The sequence below is a fragment of the Eucyclogobius newberryi genome, unplaced genomic scaffold (genome assembly GCF_026437365.1).
Source record: "Eucyclogobius newberryi isolate DKJ021-1_F unplaced genomic scaffold, fEucNew1.0.hap1 SCAF_10, whole genome shotgun sequence".
NCBI lineage: Eukaryota > Metazoa > Chordata > Actinopteri > Gobiiformes > Gobiidae > Eucyclogobius > Eucyclogobius newberryi.
Genome location: NW_027315724.1, coordinates 631964 through 654202, shown reverse-complemented (window position 1 = coordinate 654202; position 22239 = coordinate 631964). Strand labels below are relative to the sequence as shown.

Genomic DNA, 22239 nt, shown 5'->3' with positions numbered 1-22239 from the left:
AACATAATTAGAATTAAGCATATTAACATCCACTGGCTTTGTTTTATTATTTGTGTCCGTTTTCTTAGACTCATTACACTTTCTTCACTTAGTTCAACTATGACATCATTATTTCATATTTTGTTCATTGTAAAGCACAATATTGATCTAAAACAGCTTAATAGAAACAGTCCATTGACTTCCTGTTCCAAACTGCAGAACTGATAAGCCCCGCCTCTTCATAGGGATAAGCCCCGCCTCTTCCTTTTAGTGACATGTTTTTAGTTTTAGGCTGTGTAACATTATAGAACTGGTTTAACTCTCGAGTCCTTCATCAGCCTCAGCTGGAGGATAAAACAGGATTACTGAGACATCATCACATCGTTGAGTAAACTAACGAGGAAGCACCGATGTAACGAGGTTAAAAGCGCCTTAAAACTGATTTTTCACAATGTGTCTCCTTTAATATCACGTGTCAAATAAAGAGAACATGTAAGGCACACTTTTACTGTTTATTCTGTTATGTTAATGTCAAAACCCCTGTGTACGTAATGACCTCTGTGGAGAAGACATGACACAAATGTTCCAGAGCGGGCGTGGCAGTCAGATGCACTTGTACAGCGGGCGTGGCAGTCAGATGCACTTGTACTTGTGGTCCCGGAGGCTGCGCTGGTAGGAGAAGCTCTTGCCGCAGCGCTCGCACTCGTAGGCCTTGTGTCCGCTGTGGGTGCGGGCATGAGCCTTCAGGGCACAGCTCTGGCTGAAGCAGCGCCCGCACACGGAGCAGCGGTGGGGCTTTTCCCCGCTGTGCGTGCGACAGTGGCGCTGCAGGTTGGCCGGGTTACTGAAGGTCTTCCCACAGGTGGCACAGGTGAAGGGCCGCGCTCCAGTGTGCACCGCCTGCACAGAGGAGGACAGAGGGCCCACACTTCAGTCACATGCTCCATTCTACTGCACACTAATCCTGTCAATCCCGTTCAGCCGGCAAAGAAGGGCTGGATCTACATGCAGTACTCTCGAGGTCGCGCACTCTCTGCACCCTCAAGGTCTGGTCTCGCACTCTGCAGAGTGCGAGCGACCTCGAGAGTGCGCGACCTCGAGAGTGCGCGACCTCGAGCGACCTGGAGGGTGCAGAGTGCGAGACCAGACCTTGAGGGTGCAGAGAGTGCGAGACCAGACCTTGAGGGTGCAGAGAGTGCGAGACCAGACCTTGAGGGTGCAGAGAGTGCGAGACCAGACCTTGAGGGTGCAGAGAGTGCGAGACCAGACCTTGAGGGTGCAGAGAGTGCGAGACCAGACCTTGAGGGTGCAGAGAGTGCGAGACCAGACCTTGAGGGTGCAGAGAGTGCGAGACCAGACCTTGAGGGTGCAGAGAGTGCGCGACCTCGAGAGTGCGCGACCTCGAGAGTGCAGAGTGCGAGCGACCTCGAGAGTGCAGAGTGCACTCTCGAGGTCGCTCGCACTCTGCACTCTCGAGGTCGCTCGCACTCTGCACTCTCGAGGTCGCTCGCACTCTGCACTCTCGAGGTCGCTCGCACTCTGCACTCTCGAGGTCGCTCGCACTCTGCACTCTCGAGGTCGCTCGCACTCTGCACTCTCGAGGTCGCGCACTCTCGAGGTCGCGCACTCTCGAGGTCGCGCACTCTCGAGGTCGCGCACTCTCGAGGTCGCGCACTCTCGAGGTCGCGCACGCTGCACTCTCGAGGTCGCGCACGCTGCACTCTCGAGGTCGCGCACGCTGCACTCTCGAGGTCGCGCACGCTGCACTCTCGAGGTCGCGCACGCTGCACTCTCGAGGTCGCGCACGCTGCACTCTCGAGGTCGCGCACGCTGCACTCTCGAGGTCGCGCACTCTGCACTCTCGAGGTCGCGCACTCTGCACTCTCGAGGTCGCCTCTTTTTAACTCGGTTGGTGGAGAGAACCAGTGGTAAACAATGATCATAGTTTTACTTCCGTTAAGTTGCGTTTTTTAAAGAAATTTTGAAAAATAAAAAGATTCAAATTAAAGGAACTAGTACTAAGTTCTATAACGGAATCCCTCTGTGATGTCATCAGTGTGCGACGTGCCATTGAAAACCCAGAGACATTTTACACTTTAAACCAGGCATGTCCAAACTAGGGCCCGGGGGCCAAATGCGGCCCTTAGACACATTTTTGTTGGCCCTCCTGCTTCCTGCTAAGTTGATCCAAACAACAAGAAGTAGTAGGTTTTACTGTAAAATTGAAAAGATTTAAGAATTTTGATCTTATATCAACCTAATGTTTCAAGTCTTATGCAAAATTTGAATGATTCACTTCTTGTTTGTGGCCCTTTGCCCTGTATAAGTTTCAAAATGCGGCCCTCGGTAAAAAAAGGTTTGGACACCCCTGCTTTAAACGATCCTTCAGTTGAGTCTTTGCTCTGCTCTGGGATCAGCATGTGATCTGTGCTCGTCCACGTGGCACTGAGGGGACTTATGTCAAAGCATGTGTACGTTTCTCTGCGTGATGACCGCTCAGGTAAAGCCTCGCTGCCTCATGTAAAAGAGCACGTTTGGTCTAAACACGCCAAGACGCTTTATGATAAATGCATCAAGTTTCTATGAGTTGACTTTGACAACTCTACAGTTAATTATACTCTTCTTAAATCTCCAACAAATAGAGACGAATACCTGATGTTTCCTGAGGGAGTTGGGATGTGAGAACCTCCGGTCACAGTTCTTACAGGGGAAGGGCAGGTCTCCGGTGTGCAGCGCCTGCACAAAGTCACACATCATCCTACATCCAATCACAACTGTGTGTGTGTGTGTGTGTGTGAGTGTGTGTGTGTGAAGTGTGTGTGTGTGTGTGTGTGTGTGTGTGAAGTGTGTGAAGTGTGTGTGTGTGTGTGTGTGAAGTGTGTGTGTGTGTGTGTGTGAAGTGTGTGTGTGTGTGTGTGTGTGTGAAGTGTGTGTATGTGAAGAGTGTGTGTGAAGTGTGTGAAGTGTGTGTGTGTGTGTGTGAAGTGTGTATCTCAGTGTGTTGACCACATCATTACCTGATGGGCTTTGAGGGAGACCTTCTGTGAGAAGCTGCGCCCACACGTCTGGCAGGAGTAGGGCTTTTCTCCAGTGTGGACCACCTACACACACACACACACACACACGCACGCACACACATTAGATTTTCATGCTTTGTGGGGACACTTTTCCTGGACACTGGCCTTAACCATAATTGATATTTGCCTGACCTGAAAATGTGTTTCATGTCAAACTCACAGCTGGGATCTACTGCACCCAAATTATTACTGTTACTGTATGTGATGTGTGAGCGACCGCCAATCTGTGCCACAACCGCCACCATTCCGGCTGCTGGGGCCCCACTCAGGGCCACTCTGGGGGCTACCCACACACTCTAGCCCCAGAGTGTGCAGTGAGTGCTGTGGCCTGCCTTGCTTTAAGGCACAATACAAAAGGCATTTAGCTTTATTTGAATAAAAACACAAAGGAGCGTCATGGATCAGAACGTGTTGACTTAAGAGACTGTCTAGATGAGTTTAAAGAACTTTTATGCTGTTTTTTTTGCTGTGCAAAAATGGGGTAATTCTAGATTCCAGGTATGTTTATGATGAGGACACATTAAAACATGGTGAGAAATCAAAACCTTGTCTTTGGATGCACATCTCACCACATACAGACCTACAGAACATATCCACACCTTGAAAACGTATGTATTTATCAAGATGTGAATAAGCCCTAGAGCAGTTTAAAGACCAACAGTCTGTAGTAGAATCTGACCTAAAAGAATCCACACAAAAGGAGGAGAATACCTGGTGGGTTTGGAGAGCGGACTTCTGCAGGAACCTGCGTCCACAGGTGAGGCAGGCGAAGGGCTTCTCCCCCCTGTGGCCCCGCATGTGGACCTGGAGGTAGGTGAAGGACTGGAAGGTCTTGTTGCAGATGTGGCAGTGGTTGGGCTGCAGCTTTCTGTGCTTGTGCTGATGACTGTGCAGCTCGGGCAACGAGTTGAGCGCCTGGTGACACAGCACACAGGGGCAGGGGAAGCTGTGGGTGCGCAGGTGCTCCTGAAGGGCCTCTCGACTCTCCATTGTAGTGCCACAGGCCACACAGGAGATGGTGCCATCCCAGCTCTGAGAGATCTTCATGTGGGTCTTCATGTGCAGTCGTAGGCTGCTCTTCTGAGTGTAGGCTTTGCCACAGTAACACTTAAAGTGTTTGACTCCAGTGTGGCTGAGCTGATGGTCCTTCAGAGTGCTCGACTGGTTGTTGGAGAGAGAAAGTGACACGTTTTATTCATAAGTAAATGAATAAAGTATTAGAACGTTGAAACCCATAACCCTCCGTGTCCTACCTGGTTGAAGCAGCGGCCGCAGTCGTCACACTTGAAGGGTTTCTCTCCGGTGTGGATGAGCTCGTGGCGCTTCATGTTGTTGTTGTTGGTGAAGGCCTTGTCACAGTACTGACACTTGAACGCTCGCTCCCCCGTGTGGAGGATCATGTGCCTGTTCATCTGGCATTTACGATGGAAAGTCTTTGCACAGATTGAACAGCTGAAGGGTCTCAGGGTGCTGTGGATCCTCTGGTGAGAGGTCAGGCTCTGCTTCTGAATGAAGCTCTTTCCACACACATCACAGAGGTGAGGCCGCTCCCCTGAGGTCACACACAAACACACGTGAGGTTTGAGTGGCACATATTGATCAAAAAAGGCTTAGCTCAATCTTTTTCAAGTCTTTTTCTGGCTTGAAAATAAATAAATAAGACTTCATAGTGGCAGTTGACGGTTGACTTTCTTGCAAGAGCTGAGGGCCTCTGAGGGCATCTGAGGCTCTCCTACTTCATTTTAATTTATCTAATCTTAAAACAAAACAATGTTTTGTCAATGATCCAATCAGAGTGAAGAATGGGCCACACACTTTGTGTTGCCAGAACCTACAACTAAACCAGTCTAAACAGGATAATAAGGCTAAAGGGGCCCCTCACCAGTGTGCTGAAGCATGTGGACATCCAAAGCCTTCTGTCTGGTGAAGACCTTTTCACACAGAGAGCATTGGAGGGCCTTGGAGGGCTCAGGGGCACTGATCCTTGGGGCCCTATGCCTCCGTGCAGCCTCCTTTATAGGGGCCTTCCGCATGGCAACCTTCTTCACAAGTCTGGTTATGTAATCTGCATCAGCATTAAACAGCGCAGTTACTCCTTCATACTGAAAAAGGAGAAGTAGACACTGTGAGTACCTCTGGTCATATCTTCAAATAAGAGATGATTTAAAAGGAAATGTGAGGTTGTCTGATGAAAGAAATATGGTCATATAAATAAAAATCTTTATGGGAAAGATTTAAATTGTATATTTGAAGGTGACACCTAGGACACGATACTTGCAAGTAATGGACTAATCCATATGACTACATCCTGTCAAGGCGCCATAAAATTGTTAGCAGAAATAATCAGTGTTGAAGAGTCAAAATGCTCCAGGTACTTTCACACACTCTCTGGGTCTGACCTTTGGCCCCTCACAATTGGAGGACGGTGTTTGATCATTTGACTGGACTAGAATCTAGTGATCAGTTCATTCTGAAAATGTTTGTGTTTAGTCCAGTTCATTTAAGTTGTACCTCACAGTTTTACAAATGCAATACTACTATGCTACTGTCACAATGTCTGGGGGCCGTGCAGACCTGGTGGTTGCCCTGCTCAGTGGGACCCTCTTCCATTAAGTCCTCTTCAGCGGGGTCCTCCTCAGTGGGGCCAGATCCCGCCTCAATGGGGTCCTCTTCAGTGGGGTCCTTCTCTGTGAAGATGTCCTCTGTGGGGCCCTCCTCAGTGCGGCCCTTCTCGGTGAAGGTTTCCTCAGTGGGGCCCTCCTCACTCTCTGGGGACCCGTCTGAAGCAGCGGCCTCCTCGTCCTCCACAGAGATTCGATGGACTCTCTCCTGGGAACAAAAAATGGTTCATGAAATCTTTGTGACACAAGGCAAGTCTGTTACTGCAGGAGCTGTTCCAATCCAGAACTCAAATCAGGGACTATTTCTTCCCATTCCCTCTTGTTTAATGTGAAGAGTTCAGTCTAAATCCAATTATAACACTTGTTATGAATCAAACCTAAAAGAAACAGGTTTGTGCAAAATCTGTCCTGTGTAGGCCGGTCCATGTTTAGTCCTGACTCTGGCACCAGCAGGAGGCCGGTCCATGTTTAGTCCGGACTCTGGCACCAGCAGGAGGCCGGCCCATGTTTAGTCCGGACTCTGGCACCAGCAGGAGGCCGGTCCATGTTTAGTCCTGACTCTGGCACCAGCAGGAGGCCGGCCCATGTTTAGTCCGGACTCTGGCACCAGCAGGAGGCCGGTCCATGTTTAGTCCTGACTCTGGCACCAGCAGGAGGCCGGCCCATGTTTAGTCCTGACACGGGCACCAGCAGGAGGCCGGTCCATGTTTAGTCCTGACTCTGGCACCAGCAGGAGGCCGGCCCATGTTTAGTCCTGACACGGGCACCAGCAGGAGGCCGGTCCATGTTTAGTCCTGACTCTGGCACCAGCAGGAGGCCGGCCCATGTTTAGTCCGGACTCTGGCACCAGCAGGAGGCCGGTCCATGTTTAGTCCTGACTCTGGCACCAGCAGGAGGCCGGTCCATGTTTAGTCCTGACTCTGGCACCAGCAGGAGGCCGGTCCATGTTTAGTCCTGACTCTGGCACCAGCAGGAGGCCGGTCCATGTTTAGTCCTGACACGGGCACCAGCAGGAGGCCGGTCCATGTTTTGTCCTGACTCTGGCACCAGCAGGAGGCCGGCCCATGTTTAGTCCTGACACGGGCACCAGCAGGAGGCCGGTCCATGTTTAGTCCTGACTGTGGCACCAGCAGGAGGCCGGTCCATGTTTAGTCCTGACACGGGCACCAGCAGGAGGCCGGTCCATGTTTAGTCCTGACTCTGGCACCAGCAGGAGGCCGGCCCATGTTTAGTCCTGACTCTGGCACCAGCAGGAGGCCGGTCCATGTTTAGTCCTGACTCTGGCACCAGCAGGAGGTCAGTCCCTGAGAGCAGGACTAATGTGATGGTACTTCCTGGTTCTAGTCAGGACCCGAGCAGCAGCTGGTTTGGAGAGGCCAGTGAGCATGCTGTTACAGTAGTCTATTATTAGGATTAGTTAGTTAGTTAGGGTTATTATTCTACGCCCATAAGCCTCAGGTCAGGTCGGCGTGATGTGGACTCCAAATCCAGGATCTTATTTTTCCTATTATTGTTCTCCAGCTCCAGCGTCCCTCAGTCCCTCCATGACCAGACGTCCCTCCATAACCAGAAGTCCCTCCATGACCAGAAGTGCCTCCATAGACACAGAATGTAGAAGACACTGCGCTCTCCTCCGCTGTGGGAACAAGCTCCATGTGAAACACGGGCCACAGATCCACGCATTTTATTTCATTTGTATTTTAAACAAATCATTGAGGCGATAAAATAGTAAACTAAGCAAATTACTTTGCTTCAGCCCTAGTTATGACAGATGCAAATAATGGCACTTTTCCATTAGCACCTGGTTGGCTCTCCTCTCCTCACAGCTCTGCTTTAGCACATTTCCATGTAGTGCTCCTCCTCAGAGCAGGTTCTCCTTTAGAACCCTCTTCCCTGGGGAAAAGCCTCATGTTTCTGCAGCAGGAGACAGAACACTGCTGTGTCCTCCACAGGCTGCACCAGTTCACTCTTCAAACCATTTCTAAACCTGAGACATAAAGTACAGACCACAGACATGAAGAGAGGCCCCTGGGAGCAGAGACTAAACTGTCCTGGCCAGAAAAGACCCCAAACTTTCTATGATAATAAACTAAAGTTGAGCATCTGCTGTTTCCTGTCCAGAGGAAAACCACTCGCTTCAAAACGACAAAAGAAAAACGAGCAGAGAACTACGTCCAGACTGTGACCTCTGTGGTGCGGTCGGGCAGATAAACGGTTTTAATTCACAGAAAGTTGAGGATAAACTGCACAGGAAGTGACTATATTGCGTAATCTGGTGCAGCTTCACCGACTCTTCTAAACACTCACGTGAAGATCTCATTTGAATGTTTTATCATTATAAAGAAGCTTTGAGCTGGATTCATATTGACATTTTGTGGACTGGGCTTCATTGAATTGGAGGAAAATTAAATCAGGACAAAGATGAGAGCGCTGCAGTTTCACTTTGGCTTTACGAGATGAGTCACAGTGTGTTTGTCTCGGTGTTTGTCTCGGTGTTTGTCTCGGTGTTTGTCTCGGTGTTTGTCTCGGTGTCCTTCCTCTGTGTTTGTGTCCTTCCTCTGTGTTTGTGTCCTTCCTCTGTGTTTGTGTCCTTCCTCTGTGTTTGTGTCCTTCCTCTGTGTTTGTGTCCTTCCTCTGTGTTTGTGTCCTTCCTCTGTGTTTGTGTCCTTCCTCTGTGTTTGTGTCCTTCCTCTGTGTTTGTGTCCTTCCTCTGTGTTTGTGTCCTTCCTCTGTGTTTGTGTCCTTCCTCTGTGTTTGTGTCCTTCCTCTGTGTTTGTGTCCTTCCTCTGTGTTTGTGTCCTTCCTCTGTGTATGTGTCCTTCCTCTGTGTATGTGTCCTTCCTCTGTGTTTGTGTCCTTCCTCTGTGTATGTGTCCTTCCTCTGTGTTTGTGTCCTTCCTCTGTGTTTGTGTCCTTCCTCTGTGTTTGTGTCCTTCCTCTGTGTTTGTATCCTTCCTCTGTGTTTGTGTCCTTCCTCTGTGTTTGTGTCCTTCCTCTGTGTTTGTGTCCTTCCTCTGTGTTTGTGTCCTTCCTCTGTGTTTGTGTCCTTCCTCTGTGTTTGTGTCCTTCCTCTGTGTTTGTGTCCTTCCTCTGTGTTTGTGTCCTTCCTCTGTGTTTGTGTCCTTCCTCTGTGTTTGTGTCCTTCCTCTGTGTTTGTGTCCTTCCTCTGTGTTTGTATCCTTCCTCTGTGTTTGTATCCTTCCTCTGTGTTTGTATCCTTCCTCTGTGTTTGTATCCTTCCTCTGTGTTTGTGTCCTTCCTCTGTGTTTGTGTCCTTCCTCTGTGTCTGTGTCCTGCCTCTGTGTCTGTGTCCTTCCTCTGTGTCTGTATCCTTCCTCTGTGTCTGTATCCTTCCTCTGTGTCTGTATCCTTCCTCTGTGTTTGTATCCTTCCTCTGTGTTTGTGTCCTTCCTCTGTGTTTGTGTCCTTCCTCTGTGTTTGTATCCTTCCTCTGTGTTTGTATCCTTCCTCTGTGTTTGTATCCTTCCTCTGTGTCTGTGTCCTGCCTCTGTGTTTGTGTCCTTCCTCTGTGTTTGTGTCCTTCCTCTGTGTTTGTGTCCTTCCTCTGTGTTTGTGTCCTGCCTCTGTGTCTGTGTCCTGCCTCTGTGTCTGTGTCCTGCCTCTGTGTTTGTGTCCTTCCTCTGTGTTTGTATCCTTCCTCTGTGTCTGTATCCTTTCTTCCATCTGCTTCCTCGACTCTGCTTTGTTGCCGGTTACATAGTTGATGTTTTATAGTTACTATATGGTAGTGTTGCAGTTGTCTTGTGTTGTTGCAGTTGTCTTGTGTTGTTGCAGTTGTCTTGTGTTGTTGCAGTTGTCTTGTGTTGTTGCAGTTGTCTTGTGTTGTTGCAGTTGTCTTGTGTTGTGTTGTTGCAGTTGTCTTGTGTTGTGTTGTTGCAGTTGTCTTGTGTTGTTGCAGTTGTCTTGTGTTGTTGCAGTTGTCTTGTGTTGTTGCAGTTGTCTTGTGTTGTTGCAGTTGTCTTGTGGTGTTGCAGTTGTCTTGTGGTGTTGCAGTTGTCTTGTGTTGTGGTGTTGCAGTCGTCTTGTGTTGTGGTGTTGCAGTCGTCTTGTGTTGTGGTGTTGCAGTCGTCTTGTGTTGTGGTGTTGCAGTTGTCTTGTGTTGTGGTGTGGTGTTGCAGTTGTCTTGTGGTGTTGCAGTTGTCTTGTGTTGTGGTGTTGCAGTTGTCTTGTGTTGTGGTGTTGCAGTTGTCTTGTGGTGTTGCAGTTGTCTTGTGGTGTTGCAGTTGTCTTGTGTTGTTGCAGTTGTCTTGTGTTGTTGCAGTTGTCTTGTGGTGTTGCAGTTGTCTTGTGGTGTTGCAGTTGTCTTGTGGTGTTGCAGTTGTCTTGTGGTGTTGCAGTTGTCTTGTGGTGTTGCAGTTGTCTTGTGTTGTTGCAGTTGTCTTGTGGTGTTGCAGTTGTCTTGTGGTGTTGCAGTTGTCTTGTGTTGTTGCAGTTGTCTTGTGTTGTTGCAGTTGTCTTGTGTTGTTGCAGTTGTCTTGTGTTGTTGCAGTTGTCTTGTGTTGTTGCAGTTGTCTTGTGTTGTTGCAGTTGTCTTGTGTTGTTGCAGTTGTCTTGTGTTGTTGCAGTTGTCTTGTGTTGTTGCAGTTGTCTTGTGTTGTTGCAGTTGTCTTGTGTTGTTGCAGTTGTCTTGTGTTGTTGCAGTTGTCTTGTTGCAGTTGTCTTGTGTTGTTGCAGTTGTCTTGTGTTGTTGCAGTTGTCTTGTTGCAGTTGTCTTGTGTTGTTGCAGTTGTCTTGTGTTGTTGCAGTTGTCTTGTCTTGTGTTGTTGCAGTTGTCTTGTGTTGTGGTGTTGCAGTTGTCTTGTGTTGCAGTTGTCTTGTGTTGTGGTGTTGCAGTTGTCTTGTGTTGTGGTGTTGCAGTTGTGTTGTGGTGTTGCAGTTGTGTTGTGGTGTTGCAGTTGTGTTGTGGTGTTGCAGTTGTGTTGTGGTGTTGCAGTTGTGTTGTGGTGTTGCAGTTGTGTTGTGGTGTTGCAGTTGTGTTGTGGTGTTGCAGTTGTGTTGTGGTGTTGCAGTTGTGTTGTGGTGTTGCAGTTGTGTTGTGGTGTTGCAGTTGTGTTGTGGTGTTGCAGTTGTGTTGTGGTGTTGCAGTTGTGTTGTGGTGTTGCAGTTGTGTTGTGGTGTTGCAGTTGTGTTGTGGTGTTGCAGTTGTGTTGTGGTGTTGCAGTTGTGTTGTGGTGTTGCAGTTGTGTTGTGGTGTTGCAGTTGTGTTGTGGTGTTGCAGTTGTGTTGTGGTGTTGCAGTTGTGTTGTGGTGTTGCAGTTGTGTTGTGGTGTTGCAGTTGTGTTGTGGTGTTGCAGTTGTGTTGTGGTGTTGCAGTTGTGTTGTGTTGTAGTGTTGCAGTTGTCTTGTGTTGTAGTGTTGCAGTTGTCTTGTGTTGTAGTGTTGCAGTTGTCTTGTGTTGTGGTGTTGCAGTTGTCTTGTGTTGTGGTGTTGCAGTTGTCTTGTGTTGTGGTGTTGCAGTTGTCTTGTGGTGTTGCAGTTGTCTTGTGTTGTTGCAGTTGTCTTGTGTTGTTGCAGTTGTCTTGTGTTGTTGCAGTTGTCTTGTGTTGTTGCAGTTGTCTTGTGTTGTTGCAGTTGTCTTGTGTTGTTGCAGTTGTCTTGTGTTGTTGCAGTTGTCTTGTGTTGTTGCAGTTGTCTTGTGTTGTTGCAGTTGTCTTGTGTTGTTGCAGTTGTGTTGTGGTGTTGCAGTTGTGTTGTGGTGTTGCAGTTGTGTTGTGGTGTTGCAGTTGTGTTGTGGTGTTGCAGTTGTGTTGTGGTGTTGCAGTTGTCTTGTGGTGTTGCAGTTGTCTTGTGTTGTTGCAGTTGTCTTGTGTTGTTGCAGTTGTCTTGTGGTGTTGCAGTTGTGTTGTGGTGTTGCAGTTGTGTTGTGGTGTTGCAGTTGTGTTGTGGTGTTGCAGTTGTCTTGTGTTGTAGTGTTGCAGTTGTCTTGTGTTGTAGTGTTGCAGTTGTCTTGTCTTGTGGTGTTGCAGTTGTCTTGTCTTGTGGTGTTGCAGTTGTCTTGTCTTGTGGTGTTGCAGTTGTCTTGTCTTGTGGTGTTGCAGTTGTGGTGTGGTGTTGCAGTTGTGTTGTGGTGTTGCAGTTGTCTTGTGTTGTGGTGTTGCAGTTGTCTTGTGTTGTAGTGTTGCAGTTGTCTTGTGTTGTAGTGTTGCAGTTGTCTTGTGTTGTGGTGTTGCAGTTGTGTTGTGTTGTTGCAGTTGTCTTGTGTTGTAGTGTTGCAGTTGTCTTGTGGTGTTGCAGTTGTGTTGTGGTGTTGCAGTTGTGTTGTGGTGTTGCAGTTGTGTTGTGTTGTAGTGTTGCAGTTGTCTTGTGTTGTAGTGTTGCAGTTGTCTTGTGTTGTAGTGTTGCAGTTGTCTTGTGTTGTAGTGTTGCAGTTGTCTTGTGTTGTAGTGTTGCAGTTGTCTTGTGTTGTAGTGTTGCAGTTGTCTTGTGTTGTGGTGTTGCAGTTGTCTTGTGTTGTGGTGTTGCAGTTGTCTTGTGTTGTAGTGTTGCAGTTGTCTTGTGTTGTGGTGTTGCAGTTGTGGTGTGGTGTTGCAGTTGTCTTGTGTTGTGTTGTTGCAGTTGTCTTGTGTTGTGTTGTTGCAGTTGTCTTGTGTTGTGTTGTTGCAGTTGTCTTGTGTTGTGTTGTTGCAGTTGTCTTGTGTTGTGTTGTTGCAGTTGTCTTGTGTTGTGTTGTTGCAGTTGTCTTGTGTTGTGTTGTTGCAGTTGTCTTGTGTTGTGTTGTTGCAGTTGTCTTGTGTTGTGTTGTTGCAGTTGTCTTGTGTTGTGTTGTTGCAGTTGTCTTGTGTTGTGTTGTTGCAGTTGTCTTGTGTTGTGTTGTTGCAGTTGTCTTGTGTTGTGGTGTTGCAGTTGTCTTGTGTTGTGGTGTTGCAGTTGTCTTGTGTTGTTGCAGTTGTCTTGTGTTGTTGCAGTTGTCTTGTGTTGTTGCAGTTGTCTTGTGTTGTGGTGTTGCAGTTGTCTTGTGTTGTGGTGTTGCAGTTGTCTTGTGTTGTAGTGTTGCAGTTGTCTTGTGTTGTAGTGTTGCAGTTGTCTTGTGTTGTAGTGTTGCAGTTGTGGTGTGGTGTTGCAGTTGTCTTGTGTTGTGTTGTTGCAGTTGTCTTGTGTTGTGTTGTTGCAGTTGTCTTGTGTTGTGTTGTTGCAGTTGTCTTGTGTTGTGTTGTTGCAGTTGTCTTGTGTTGTGTTGTTGCAGTTGTCTTGTGTTGTGTTGTTGCAGTTGTCTTGTGTTGTGTTGTTGCAGTTATCTTGTGTTGTGTTGTTGCAGTTGTCTTGTGTTGTAGTGTTGCAGTTGTCTTGTGTTGTAGTGTTGCAGTTGTCTTGTGTTGTGGTGTTGCAGTTGTCTTGTGTTGTGGTGTTGCAGTTGTGTTGTGGTGTTGCAGTTGTCTTGTGTTGTGGTGTTGCAGTTGTGTTGTGGTGTTGCAGTTGTGTTGTGGTGTTGCAGTTGTGTTGTGGTGTTGCAGTTGTGTTGTGGTGTTGCAGTTGTCTTGTGTTGTTGCAGTTGTCTTGTGTTGTTGCAGTTGTCTTGTGTTGTAGTGTTGCAGTTGTCTTGTGTTGTGGTGTTGCAGTTGTCTTGTGTTGTAGTGTTGCAGTTGTCTTGTGTTGTAGTGTTGCAGTTGTCTTGTGTTGTAGTGTTGCAGTTGTCTTGTGTTGTGGTGTTGCAGTTGTCTTGTGTTGTGGTGTTGCAGTTGTCTTGTGTTGTGGTGTTGCAGTTGTCTTGTGTTGTGTTGTTGCTGTTGTCTTGTGTTGTTGCAGTTGTCTTGTGTTGTTGCAGTTGTCTTGTGTTGTTGCAGTTGTCTTGTGTTGTTGCAGTTGTCTTGTGGTGTTGCAGTTGTGTTGTGTTGTGGTGTTGCAGTTGTCTTGTGTTGTGTTGTTGCAGTTGTCTTGTGTTGTGTTGTTGCAGTTGTCTTGTGTTGTGTTGTTGCAGTTGTCTTGTGTTGTTGCAGTTGTCTTGTGTTGTTGCAGTTGTCTTGTGTTGTTGCAGTTGTCTTGTGTTGTGTTGTTGCAGTTGTCTTGTGTTGTGTTGTTGCAGTTGTCTTGTGTTGTGTTGTTGCAGTTGTCTTGTGTTGTAGTGTTGCAGTTGTCTTGTGTTGTGTTGTTGCAGTTGTCTTGTGTTGTTGCAGTTGTCTTGTGTTGTGTTGTTGCAGTTGTCTTGTGTTGTGTTGTTGCAGTTGTCTTGTGTTGTGTTGTTGCAGTTGTCTTGTGTTGTGTTGTTGCAGTTGTCTTGTGTTGTGTTGTTGCAGTTGTCTTGTGTTGTGTTGTTGCAGTTGTCTTGTGTTGTGGTGTTGCAGTTGTCTTGTGTTGTGGTGTTGCAGTTGTGTTGTGGTGTGGTGTTGCAGTTGTGGTGTGGTGTTGCAGTTGTCTTGTGTTGTGTTGTTGCAGATGTCTTGTGTTGTGTTGTTGCAGTTGTCTTGTGTTGTGTTGTTGCAGTTGTCTTGTGTTGTGTTGTTGCAGTTGTCTTGTGTGTTGTGTTGTTGCAGTTGTCTTGTGTGTTGTGTTGTTGCAGTTGTCTTGTGTTGTGTTGTTGCAGTTGTCTTGTGTTGTGTTGTTGCAGTTGTCTTGTGTTGTGTTGTTGCAGTTATCTTGTGTTGTGTTGTTGCAGTTGTCTTGTGTTGTAGTGTTGCAGTTGTCTTGTGTTGTAGTGTTGCAGTTGTCTTGTGTTGTGGTGTTGCAGTTGTGTTGTGTTGTGGTGTTGCAGTTGTGTTGTGGTGTTGCAGTTGTCTTGTGTTGTGGTGTTGCAGTTGTGTTGTGTTGTGGTGTTGCAGTTGTGTTGTGGTGTTGCAGTTGTGTTGTGTTGTGGTGTTGCAGTTGTCTTGTGTTGTTGCAGTTGTCTTGTGTTGTAGTGTTGCAGTTGTCTTGTGTTGTGGTGTTGCAGTTGTCTTGTGTTGTAGTGTTGCAGTTGTCTTGTGTTGTAGTGTTGCAGTTGTCTTGTGTTGTAGTGTTGCAGTTGTCTTGTGTTGTAGTGTTGCAGTTGTCTTGTGTTGTAGTGTTGCAGTTGTCTTGTGTTGTGGTGTTGCAGTTGTGGTGTGTTGTTGCAGTTGTCTTGTGTTGTGTTGTTGCTGTTGTCTTGTGTTGTGTTGTTGCAGTTGTCTTGTGTTGTTGCAGTTGTCTTGTGTTGTTGCAGTTGTGTTGTGTTGTGGTGTTGCAGTTGTGTTGTGGTGTTGCAGTTGTGTTGTGGTGTTGCAGTTGTCTTGTGTTGTGTTGTTGCAGTTGTCTTGTGTTGTTGCAGTTGTCTTGTGTTGTGTTGTTGCAGTTGTCTTGTGTTGTTGCAGTTGTCTTGTGTTGTGTTGTTGCAGTTGTCTTGTGTTGTGTTGTTGCAGTTGTCTTGTGTTGTGTTGTTGCAGTTGTCTTGTGTTGTGTTGTTGCAGTTGTCTTGTGTTGTAGTGTTGCAGTTGTCTTGTGTTGTGGTGTTGCAGTTGTGTTGTGTTGTGGTGTTGCAGTTGTGTTGTGGTGTTGCAGTTGTGTTGTGGTGTTGCAGTTGTGTTGTGTTGTGGTGTTGCAGTTGTGTTGTGTTGTGGTGTTGCAGTTGTCTTGTGATGTGGTGTTGTAAGGGAAATGCAGCCAGGGCCAGGCGGGGCCACGGGCTCAGAGCAGAGCCCACAGGGAGCAATGGAAAAGGGGCATAAGTCTGGATGTGGAACCTGTGCTCTCTGGAGTCTCTGCACATTATGAACAGTGTAAATACAATTACCTTCTTGGTCTTCCACAGCTTGAAAAAAGGCATTCGCTTCAGGGCCGTGTCACAGATCATCACCACTGCAGAGGACAGGACAGAGGCAGTCAAAAGTGACGTTTCACCCCAAAAGTTCAAGGCAGCATTAGTTGCTGGCACTTAAAATCAGAGACAACTTTGTTTTTTAACAAAACTAGACCAAACACAAATGATCCTTTGAATTCTTCTACAATGAACTTATCACCAAAATATCAGGAAACAAAGAATACACTCAACTTACCTGCCATGACCGGTGAGCAAACCAAAAAATAGGTGCTGAAATAACAGCTACAGAAATTTAAAGTGCAATTAAAAGACTAAACAACAATAAATATCCGGGGAGTGACTGGTTCACCTCAGAGTGGTATAAAAGGTCTGAAAAAACACATTTACACTTACATGCTTAAAATCAACTTTTATCTGGGCCATTAAAAACGTTTCGCACACACGTCCATAATTATGGGCCACACCGCAAATGCCCCAAACCGCGGTGCTAAGGCAGGGAAAGATCAACTGGACTGTGCCTCATATAGACCAACCTCAAATCTGAATGTGACTATCGTATATACGCCGCAATTATGTCCAAAAGAATGGAACAAATACTACCACATTTATTTCACAGTGATCAGACAGGACACAGGACAAACACAAAATAACATAAGACCTTTACACATGATGAAGCTTTTACAAAAACACCTAAACAAAGCTGTAATAATACATTTAGATGCAAAGAAAGCTTTTGATTCTGTCAAAAGCCAGAATATTGATAATATATTATAATATGAAATATGCCCCTAGAATATATAATATATAAGAGTGTGTGTGTATGTGTGTGAAATGCCGTCACTACATTGTAAACATTGCCGTTCTCTCATGTAAATGAGTGGTGAAAATAGGCATTAATAGTTAGCATTCGTGCACATTGATTAGCTGCCTATAAACTATTTGTTTTTTTCATTACAAAATATATCTGTTAAATTAGCTCTTCAAACTTCCTGTTGTATCAGCATCGTATCTGACCACCACAGATCCATAAGTCGGGCGTGTACCTCTGCGGCGTGGCTGCCCCGCGGCCGTGAGGCGCTTCTCTGCTTCCTCCAGTCGCAGCTGCAGCTCCTCCACCTCAGTCACCTGCACCAGAGCAACAGGGAAATGTCAATGTTGCAACAAACACAACCAGAACTACAGTAGAATAAGTCCAGAGGTAAAAGTACAGCTGAAAGTCCTTCCAGTGTTGGGTAGGGTTATAACTTAACGTTAAGTTAAGTACCGGTGTCTGCAAATATTCATGTCACCGTCATGTTCCCTCAAAAGTTTCATGTCAGAGGTTCTGGTCTGGACGAAACGGCGCTTAGACCCGGAGTCTGTCCATTAGAGGACATTTCACTCCCTCACCTGCTGCTGACACTATTGGGCTGGTGCAAATGTTATGCTTAAATATCCTTCATTCAAACGTGTTACGCGCGGTGCTCGCTAACACTGGCATGTGCGGGGCCCCCGTGTGTGTGTGTGTGTATGTATATATGTATATATATATATATATATATAAAGTGGATTCTGACATACCCACCATGGCATGGGGGCACCACAGAGCATTTCTGTTTAGGGCACCCAAATGTCTAGCAGCAGCCCTGGGCAGAGCCTCACTGCACACGTTCCGTATTTCACCTTTAAACGTTTTAATCAATTCATTTCACGGCCCTGTTTTGACATTGTTTTCGAACAGATTTAGCGCGTTCTCCACTCTCAAGATGGCCGCCACAACAGCACCCACCATCTCTCTAGCATTTATCACACAGTATGGGTACTTCAGAGTCTGTAACCATGGTGACTGGTGAGTGAGCGCCTACCTTGGCCTGCAGCACAGAGGAGCACTCCTGGAACAGCAGGCAGAGCTTCTCCACAGCGTCCTGAGCCAGAGCGGCCATGCAGAGGCTGAGGTGGAAGACCTGCGCCACAGACACGAGACATGAGACACGAGCGTGAGACACGAGCGTGAGACACGAGCGTGAGACACGAGCGTGAGACAGAACACACCCGGCACCGCGCACACAGTCCGGGGACACTCACCTTCTGGTCCACGGGCTCCGCGGCGCTCACACAGTCCTCCGGCAGAAACGACGCGCTGCCGTCCACCACTTTGGTCACTTCAGACACCGCGGCGCTGACCATCATCTCCAGAATGGACGCCACATGCGCCTCGACTTCCGCCATTGTGGACCCCGCTTTAAGGCGCCTCTCGTGCGCCTCCACAAAGCGGTTGTTCGGACGCTTTTGGACGGATAAAGAGCGCCACGGACGTTGTGCCGTTGAGCGTTTGTTTGGTTTGTTTGGTTTGTTTTGCTCCTTCCTCTGGGCCTCGGGCGGAAGTCTTGATGCTCACTACCGCCGCCTTTTGGGCTGGAGTGTGGACATGTCATCCTGGTCACATGATCAACAACACATGAGACATACAAGGATTTATTCACACAATATTCTCTGATTACCATAATTAAGAACCAAATACATTTTAACCATAGCATTTCTTGGTTAAACCACAACCTGCGCAAACTATATATGAAATACACAATTTTAATCATCAAAAATGTCAAATGTTTGTATAAACCCATTTCCTTTCTCTAAACAAGCAACACATTTGTAGCACAGCCACAAAATTATTTAGTAAACTATAGCAAAAAATACTATACAAATAATAATAGCAGCCCAGAATATCTTTACTGTGTCACAAATACTCTTTTATCATACTTTGACCCAGAGCTTCTCAAAGTGTGGGTCACGAGACGTGTTCTGAGCAACAGAAAAACATCCAGTGCCAACACGGGGGTTAATACAAGAGAACAGTGGAGGAGTGGGTAAGCCTGCCTCTGTGCCCCTCACACTCACGTCTGCCTCTGTGCCCCTCACACTCACGTCTGCCTCTGTGCCCCTCACACACACGTCTGCCTCTGTGCCCCTCACACTCACGTCTGCCTCTGTGCCCCTCACACACACGTCTGCCTCTGTGCCCCTCACACACACGTCTGCCTCTGTGCCCCTCACACTCACGTCTGCCTCTGTGCCCCTCACACACACGTCTGCCTCTGTGCCCCTCACACACACGTCTGCCTCTGTGCCCCTCACACTCACGTCTGCCTCTGTGCCCCTCACACACACGTCTGCCTCTGTGCCCCTCACACACACGTCTGCCTCTGTGCCCCTCACACACTCGTCTGCCTCTGTGCTCCTCACACACTCGTCTGCCTCTGTGCCCCTCACACACTCGTCTGCCTCTGTGCCCCTCACACACACGTCTGCCTCTGTGCCCCTCACACTCACGTCTGCCTCTGTGCCCCTCACACTCACGTCTGCCTCTGTGCCCCTCACACACTCGTCTGCCTCTGTGCCCCTCACACACTCGTCTGCCTCTGTGCCCCTCACACACTCGTCTGCCTCTGTACCCCTCACACACTCGTCTGCCTCTGTGCCCCTCACACTCACGTCTGCCTCTGTGCCCCTCACACTCACGTCTGCCTCTGTGCCCCTCACACTCACGTCTGCCTCTGTGCCCTCACACTCACGTCTGCCTCTGTGCCCCTCACACACACGTCTGCCTCTGTGCCCCTCACACACACGTCTGCCTCTGTGGCCCTGCAGTAAGGGTGAATACCAATAATCTCCTGTACAAATGTTTCCCATTTTCTATGGACGGGGGAACTACGGTACCGAGAAACAACGGTTCCCAAAATGTTAGAAAGGTCCCGGTATTTCCCGGGGCCGCTGTTCCCCACACAGAAGGATTGGAAACATCGGTACCGGGGAACATAGATACTTGCACATTTACCTCCTACTGTGCTTTTAGAGACTCTTGGGACCACCAGAAGGCTCTACCTCCTACTGTGCTTTTAGAGACTCTTGGGACCACCAGAAGGCTCTACTTCCTACTGTGCTTTTAGAGACTCTTGGGACCACCAGAAGGTTCTACTTCCTACTGTGCTTTTAGAGACTCTTGGGACCACCAGAAGGCTCTACCTCCTACTGTGCTTTTAGAGACTCTTGGGACCACCAGAAGGCTCTACTTCCTACTGTGCTTTTAGAGACTCTTGGGACCACCAGAAGGCTCTACCTCCTACTGTGCTTTTAGAGACTCTTGGGACCACCAGAAGGTTCTACTTCCTACTGCGCTTTTAGAAACTCTTGGGACCACCAGAAGGCTCTACTTCCTACTGTGCTTTTAGAGACTCTTGGGACCACCAGAAGGCTCTACTTCCTACTGTGCTTTTAGAGACTCTTGGGACCACCAGAAGGCTCTACCTCCTATTGTGCTTTTAGAGACTCTTGGGACCACCAGAAGGCTCTACCTCCTACTGTGCTTTTAGAGACTCTTGGGACCACCAGAAGGCTCTACCTCCTACTGTGCTTTTAGAGACTCTTGGGACCACCAGAAGGCTCTACCTCCTACTGTGCTTTTAGAGACTCTTGGGACCACCAGAAGGCTCTACCTCCTACTGTGCTTTTAGAGACTCTTGGGACCACCAGAAGGTTCTACTTCCTACTGCGCTTTTAGAGACTCTTGGGACCACCAGAAGGCTCTACCTCCTACTGTGCTTTTAGAGACTCTTGGGACCACCAGAAGGCCAGCATTTTGAGAGTGAAGAGCTCTGTTTGGATGAGATGGTTCTATAGCATCCTTGAGGTGTGAGGGGCCATGTCATTTATGGCTTTGTAAGTCAGGAGGAGGAGTTTAAATGTGATAATGAAACCTTCAGGCAAGTTTATTTGTAGAGCACAATTCGTACACAAGGCAATTCAAAGTGCTTCACACAAGAGGAAAAAAATGCATTCAAATCACACAGACATGACAGAAATCACAAAACAGTTTAAGACATAATAGAGAAGAGAGCAAAAAGAAACATTTCAGTCATAAACACAGCTAAATAAAAACTATTTTCAGCTTAGATTTGAACATTGTCAGAGTAGAACCTGTCTCACATCTTCAGGAAGACTGTTCCAAATTTTGCTAAATAAAACTGAAACGCAGATTCCCCATGTTTTGTCCTGACTCTGGCACCAGCAGGAGGCCGGTCCATGTTTAGTCCTGACTCTGGCACCAGCAGGAGGCCGGTCCATGTTTAGTCCTGACTCTGGCACCAGCAGGAGGCCGGTCCATGTTTAGTCCTGACTCTGGCACCAGCAGGAGGCCGGTCCATGTTTAGTCCTGACTCTGGCACCAGCAGGAGGCCGGTCCATGTTTAGTCCTGACTCTGGCACCAGCAGGAGGCCTGTCCATGTTTAGGCCTGACTCTGGCACCAGCAGGAGGCCGGTCCATGTTTAGTCCTCACTCTGGCACCAGCAGGAGGCCGGTCCATGTTTAGTCCTGACTCTGGCACCAGCAGGAGGCCGGTCCATGTTTAGGCCTGACTCTGGCACCAGCAGGAGGCCGGTCCATGTTTAGTCCTGACTCTGGCACCAGCAGGAGGCCGGTCCCTGAGGTCCTCAGAGTCTGAGATGGTTCATATGGCACTAACATGTCTGAGATGTACTTTGGTGCTAGGCCATGGAGAGACTTGTACACAAGCAGAGCTGCTTTAAAGTCTATTCTCTGAGCCACAGGGGCCAGTGCAGAGACCTGAGAACAGGACTAATGTGATCATACTTCCTGGTTCTAGTCAGGACTCGAGCAGCAGCGTTCTGGATGAACTGCAGCTGTTTTACAGCTCGTTTGGAGAGACAGTGAGCCATTTCAGTAGTCTAATCTACTGGAGACAAACGCATGGATAAGTCTCTCCGAATCTGGTTTAGACACTATATTTGTGATTTTGGTAATATTTTGACGTGGCTGTTAAAGTTCAAGTCTGAGTCCACTTTATTTGTAGCTTTTACAGCGAGACTTTGGAGGTGACGCTAACACTTTCTCTTTGTTTCTTTGGGCCAAAGACGATGAGTTCAGTCTTGTCTGAGTTCAGCTGGAGAAAGTTGTTCTGCCTCCACACACTGATCTGTTGCACCAGCAGGAGGCCGGTCCACACACTGATCTGTTGGATGCAGTGACAGAGTGAATCCACTGGTCCAGATTCACCTGTGACAGTGAAACATAGATCTGACTCGTCTGCATCATTGTGATAGGACATCAACTGACCTAACAGCAGCATGTAGAGGTTGAACAGAAGGGGACCCAGGATTGACCCTTGGTGAACCCCACAGGTCAGGGTCATGTGGTCTGAGACAAATATTTAAGTTATAAGCTATAAGTTATCTGTTCTTTTCCTCTGTATCTACCCGCGTTGCAACAATGAAATTTCCCCATGTGTGGGCAATAAAGGATTATCTTATCTTATCTTAAAGTACTTCCTGTCTTCCAAATAGGACCTTAACCAGTTTAGGGCGGGGTCAGTGATGCCCACCCAGTCCTCTAGTCTCTGTAAGAGGATCCCGTGATCGACAGTGTCAAAAGCAGCATCAGATCTAACAGAATTAAGACTGAGGCTTTGCCCGTGTCAGTGTTCAGGAGGATGTCATTTATCACCATGACAACAGCAGTCTCAGTGTGACGAGGTCTAAAACCTGACAGAAAAACATCAAATGTGTTGTTTATTAAGAGGAAATCTGTGACTGTTGTAAACAACCTTTTCAAGGACTTTGGCCCAAAATGTCAGATTAGAGATGGACCGGTAATGACTCAGTACTGCGGCATCAAGACTGCTCTTCTTTAGGAGAGGCTTTATGACCACTCCCCCTGACCCCTCCCCTTGCTCTTCTTTAGGAGAGGCTTTATGACCACTCCCCCTGACCCCTGCTCTTCTTTAGGAGAGGCTTTATGACCACTCCCCCTGACCCCTCCCCCTGACCCCTGCTCTTCTTTAG

At 47.8% G+C, this 22239-nt stretch overlaps 1 protein-coding gene across 1 annotated transcript; it reads right to left on the bottom strand.

Moving 5' to 3' along the window:
* Window positions 1-452: 452 nt before the first annotated feature.
* On the bottom strand, window positions 453-17729 carry LOC140372776 (uncharacterized). The gene is made up of 11 exons (XM_072459826.1): window positions 17469-17729; window positions 17249-17347; window positions 16448-16529; window positions 15378-15442; window positions 5631-5885; window positions 4939-5158; window positions 4310-4608; window positions 3768-4217; window positions 2997-3080; window positions 2632-2715; window positions 453-879 (listed from the first exon to the last, which is right to left on the bottom strand). The coding sequence occupies exons 1-11, from the start codon at window positions 17610-17612 to the stop codon at window positions 613-615; spliced, it is 2049 nt and encodes a 682-aa protein (XP_072315927.1). The 5' UTR covers window positions 17613-17729; the 3' UTR covers window positions 453-612.
* Between the last annotated feature and the right edge of the window lie 4510 nt (window positions 17730-22239).

Excerpts from the sequence above, each read along its gene's own strand:
- LOC140372776 (XM_072459826.1), bottom strand. The coding sequence starts at position 17,612 with ATGGCGGAAGTCGAGGCGCATGTGGCGTCCATTCTGGAGATGATGGTC. Across the intron at positions 5,159-5,630 it reads CTGAGCAGGGCAACCACCAG|TATGAAGGAGTAACTGCGCT; the intron begins GTCTGCACGGCC and ends CTCCTTTTTCAG. Across the intron at positions 4,218-4,309 it reads GCGGCCGCTGCTTCAACCAG|TCGAGCACTCTGAAGGACCA; the intron begins GTAGGACACGGA and ends TCCAACAACCAG.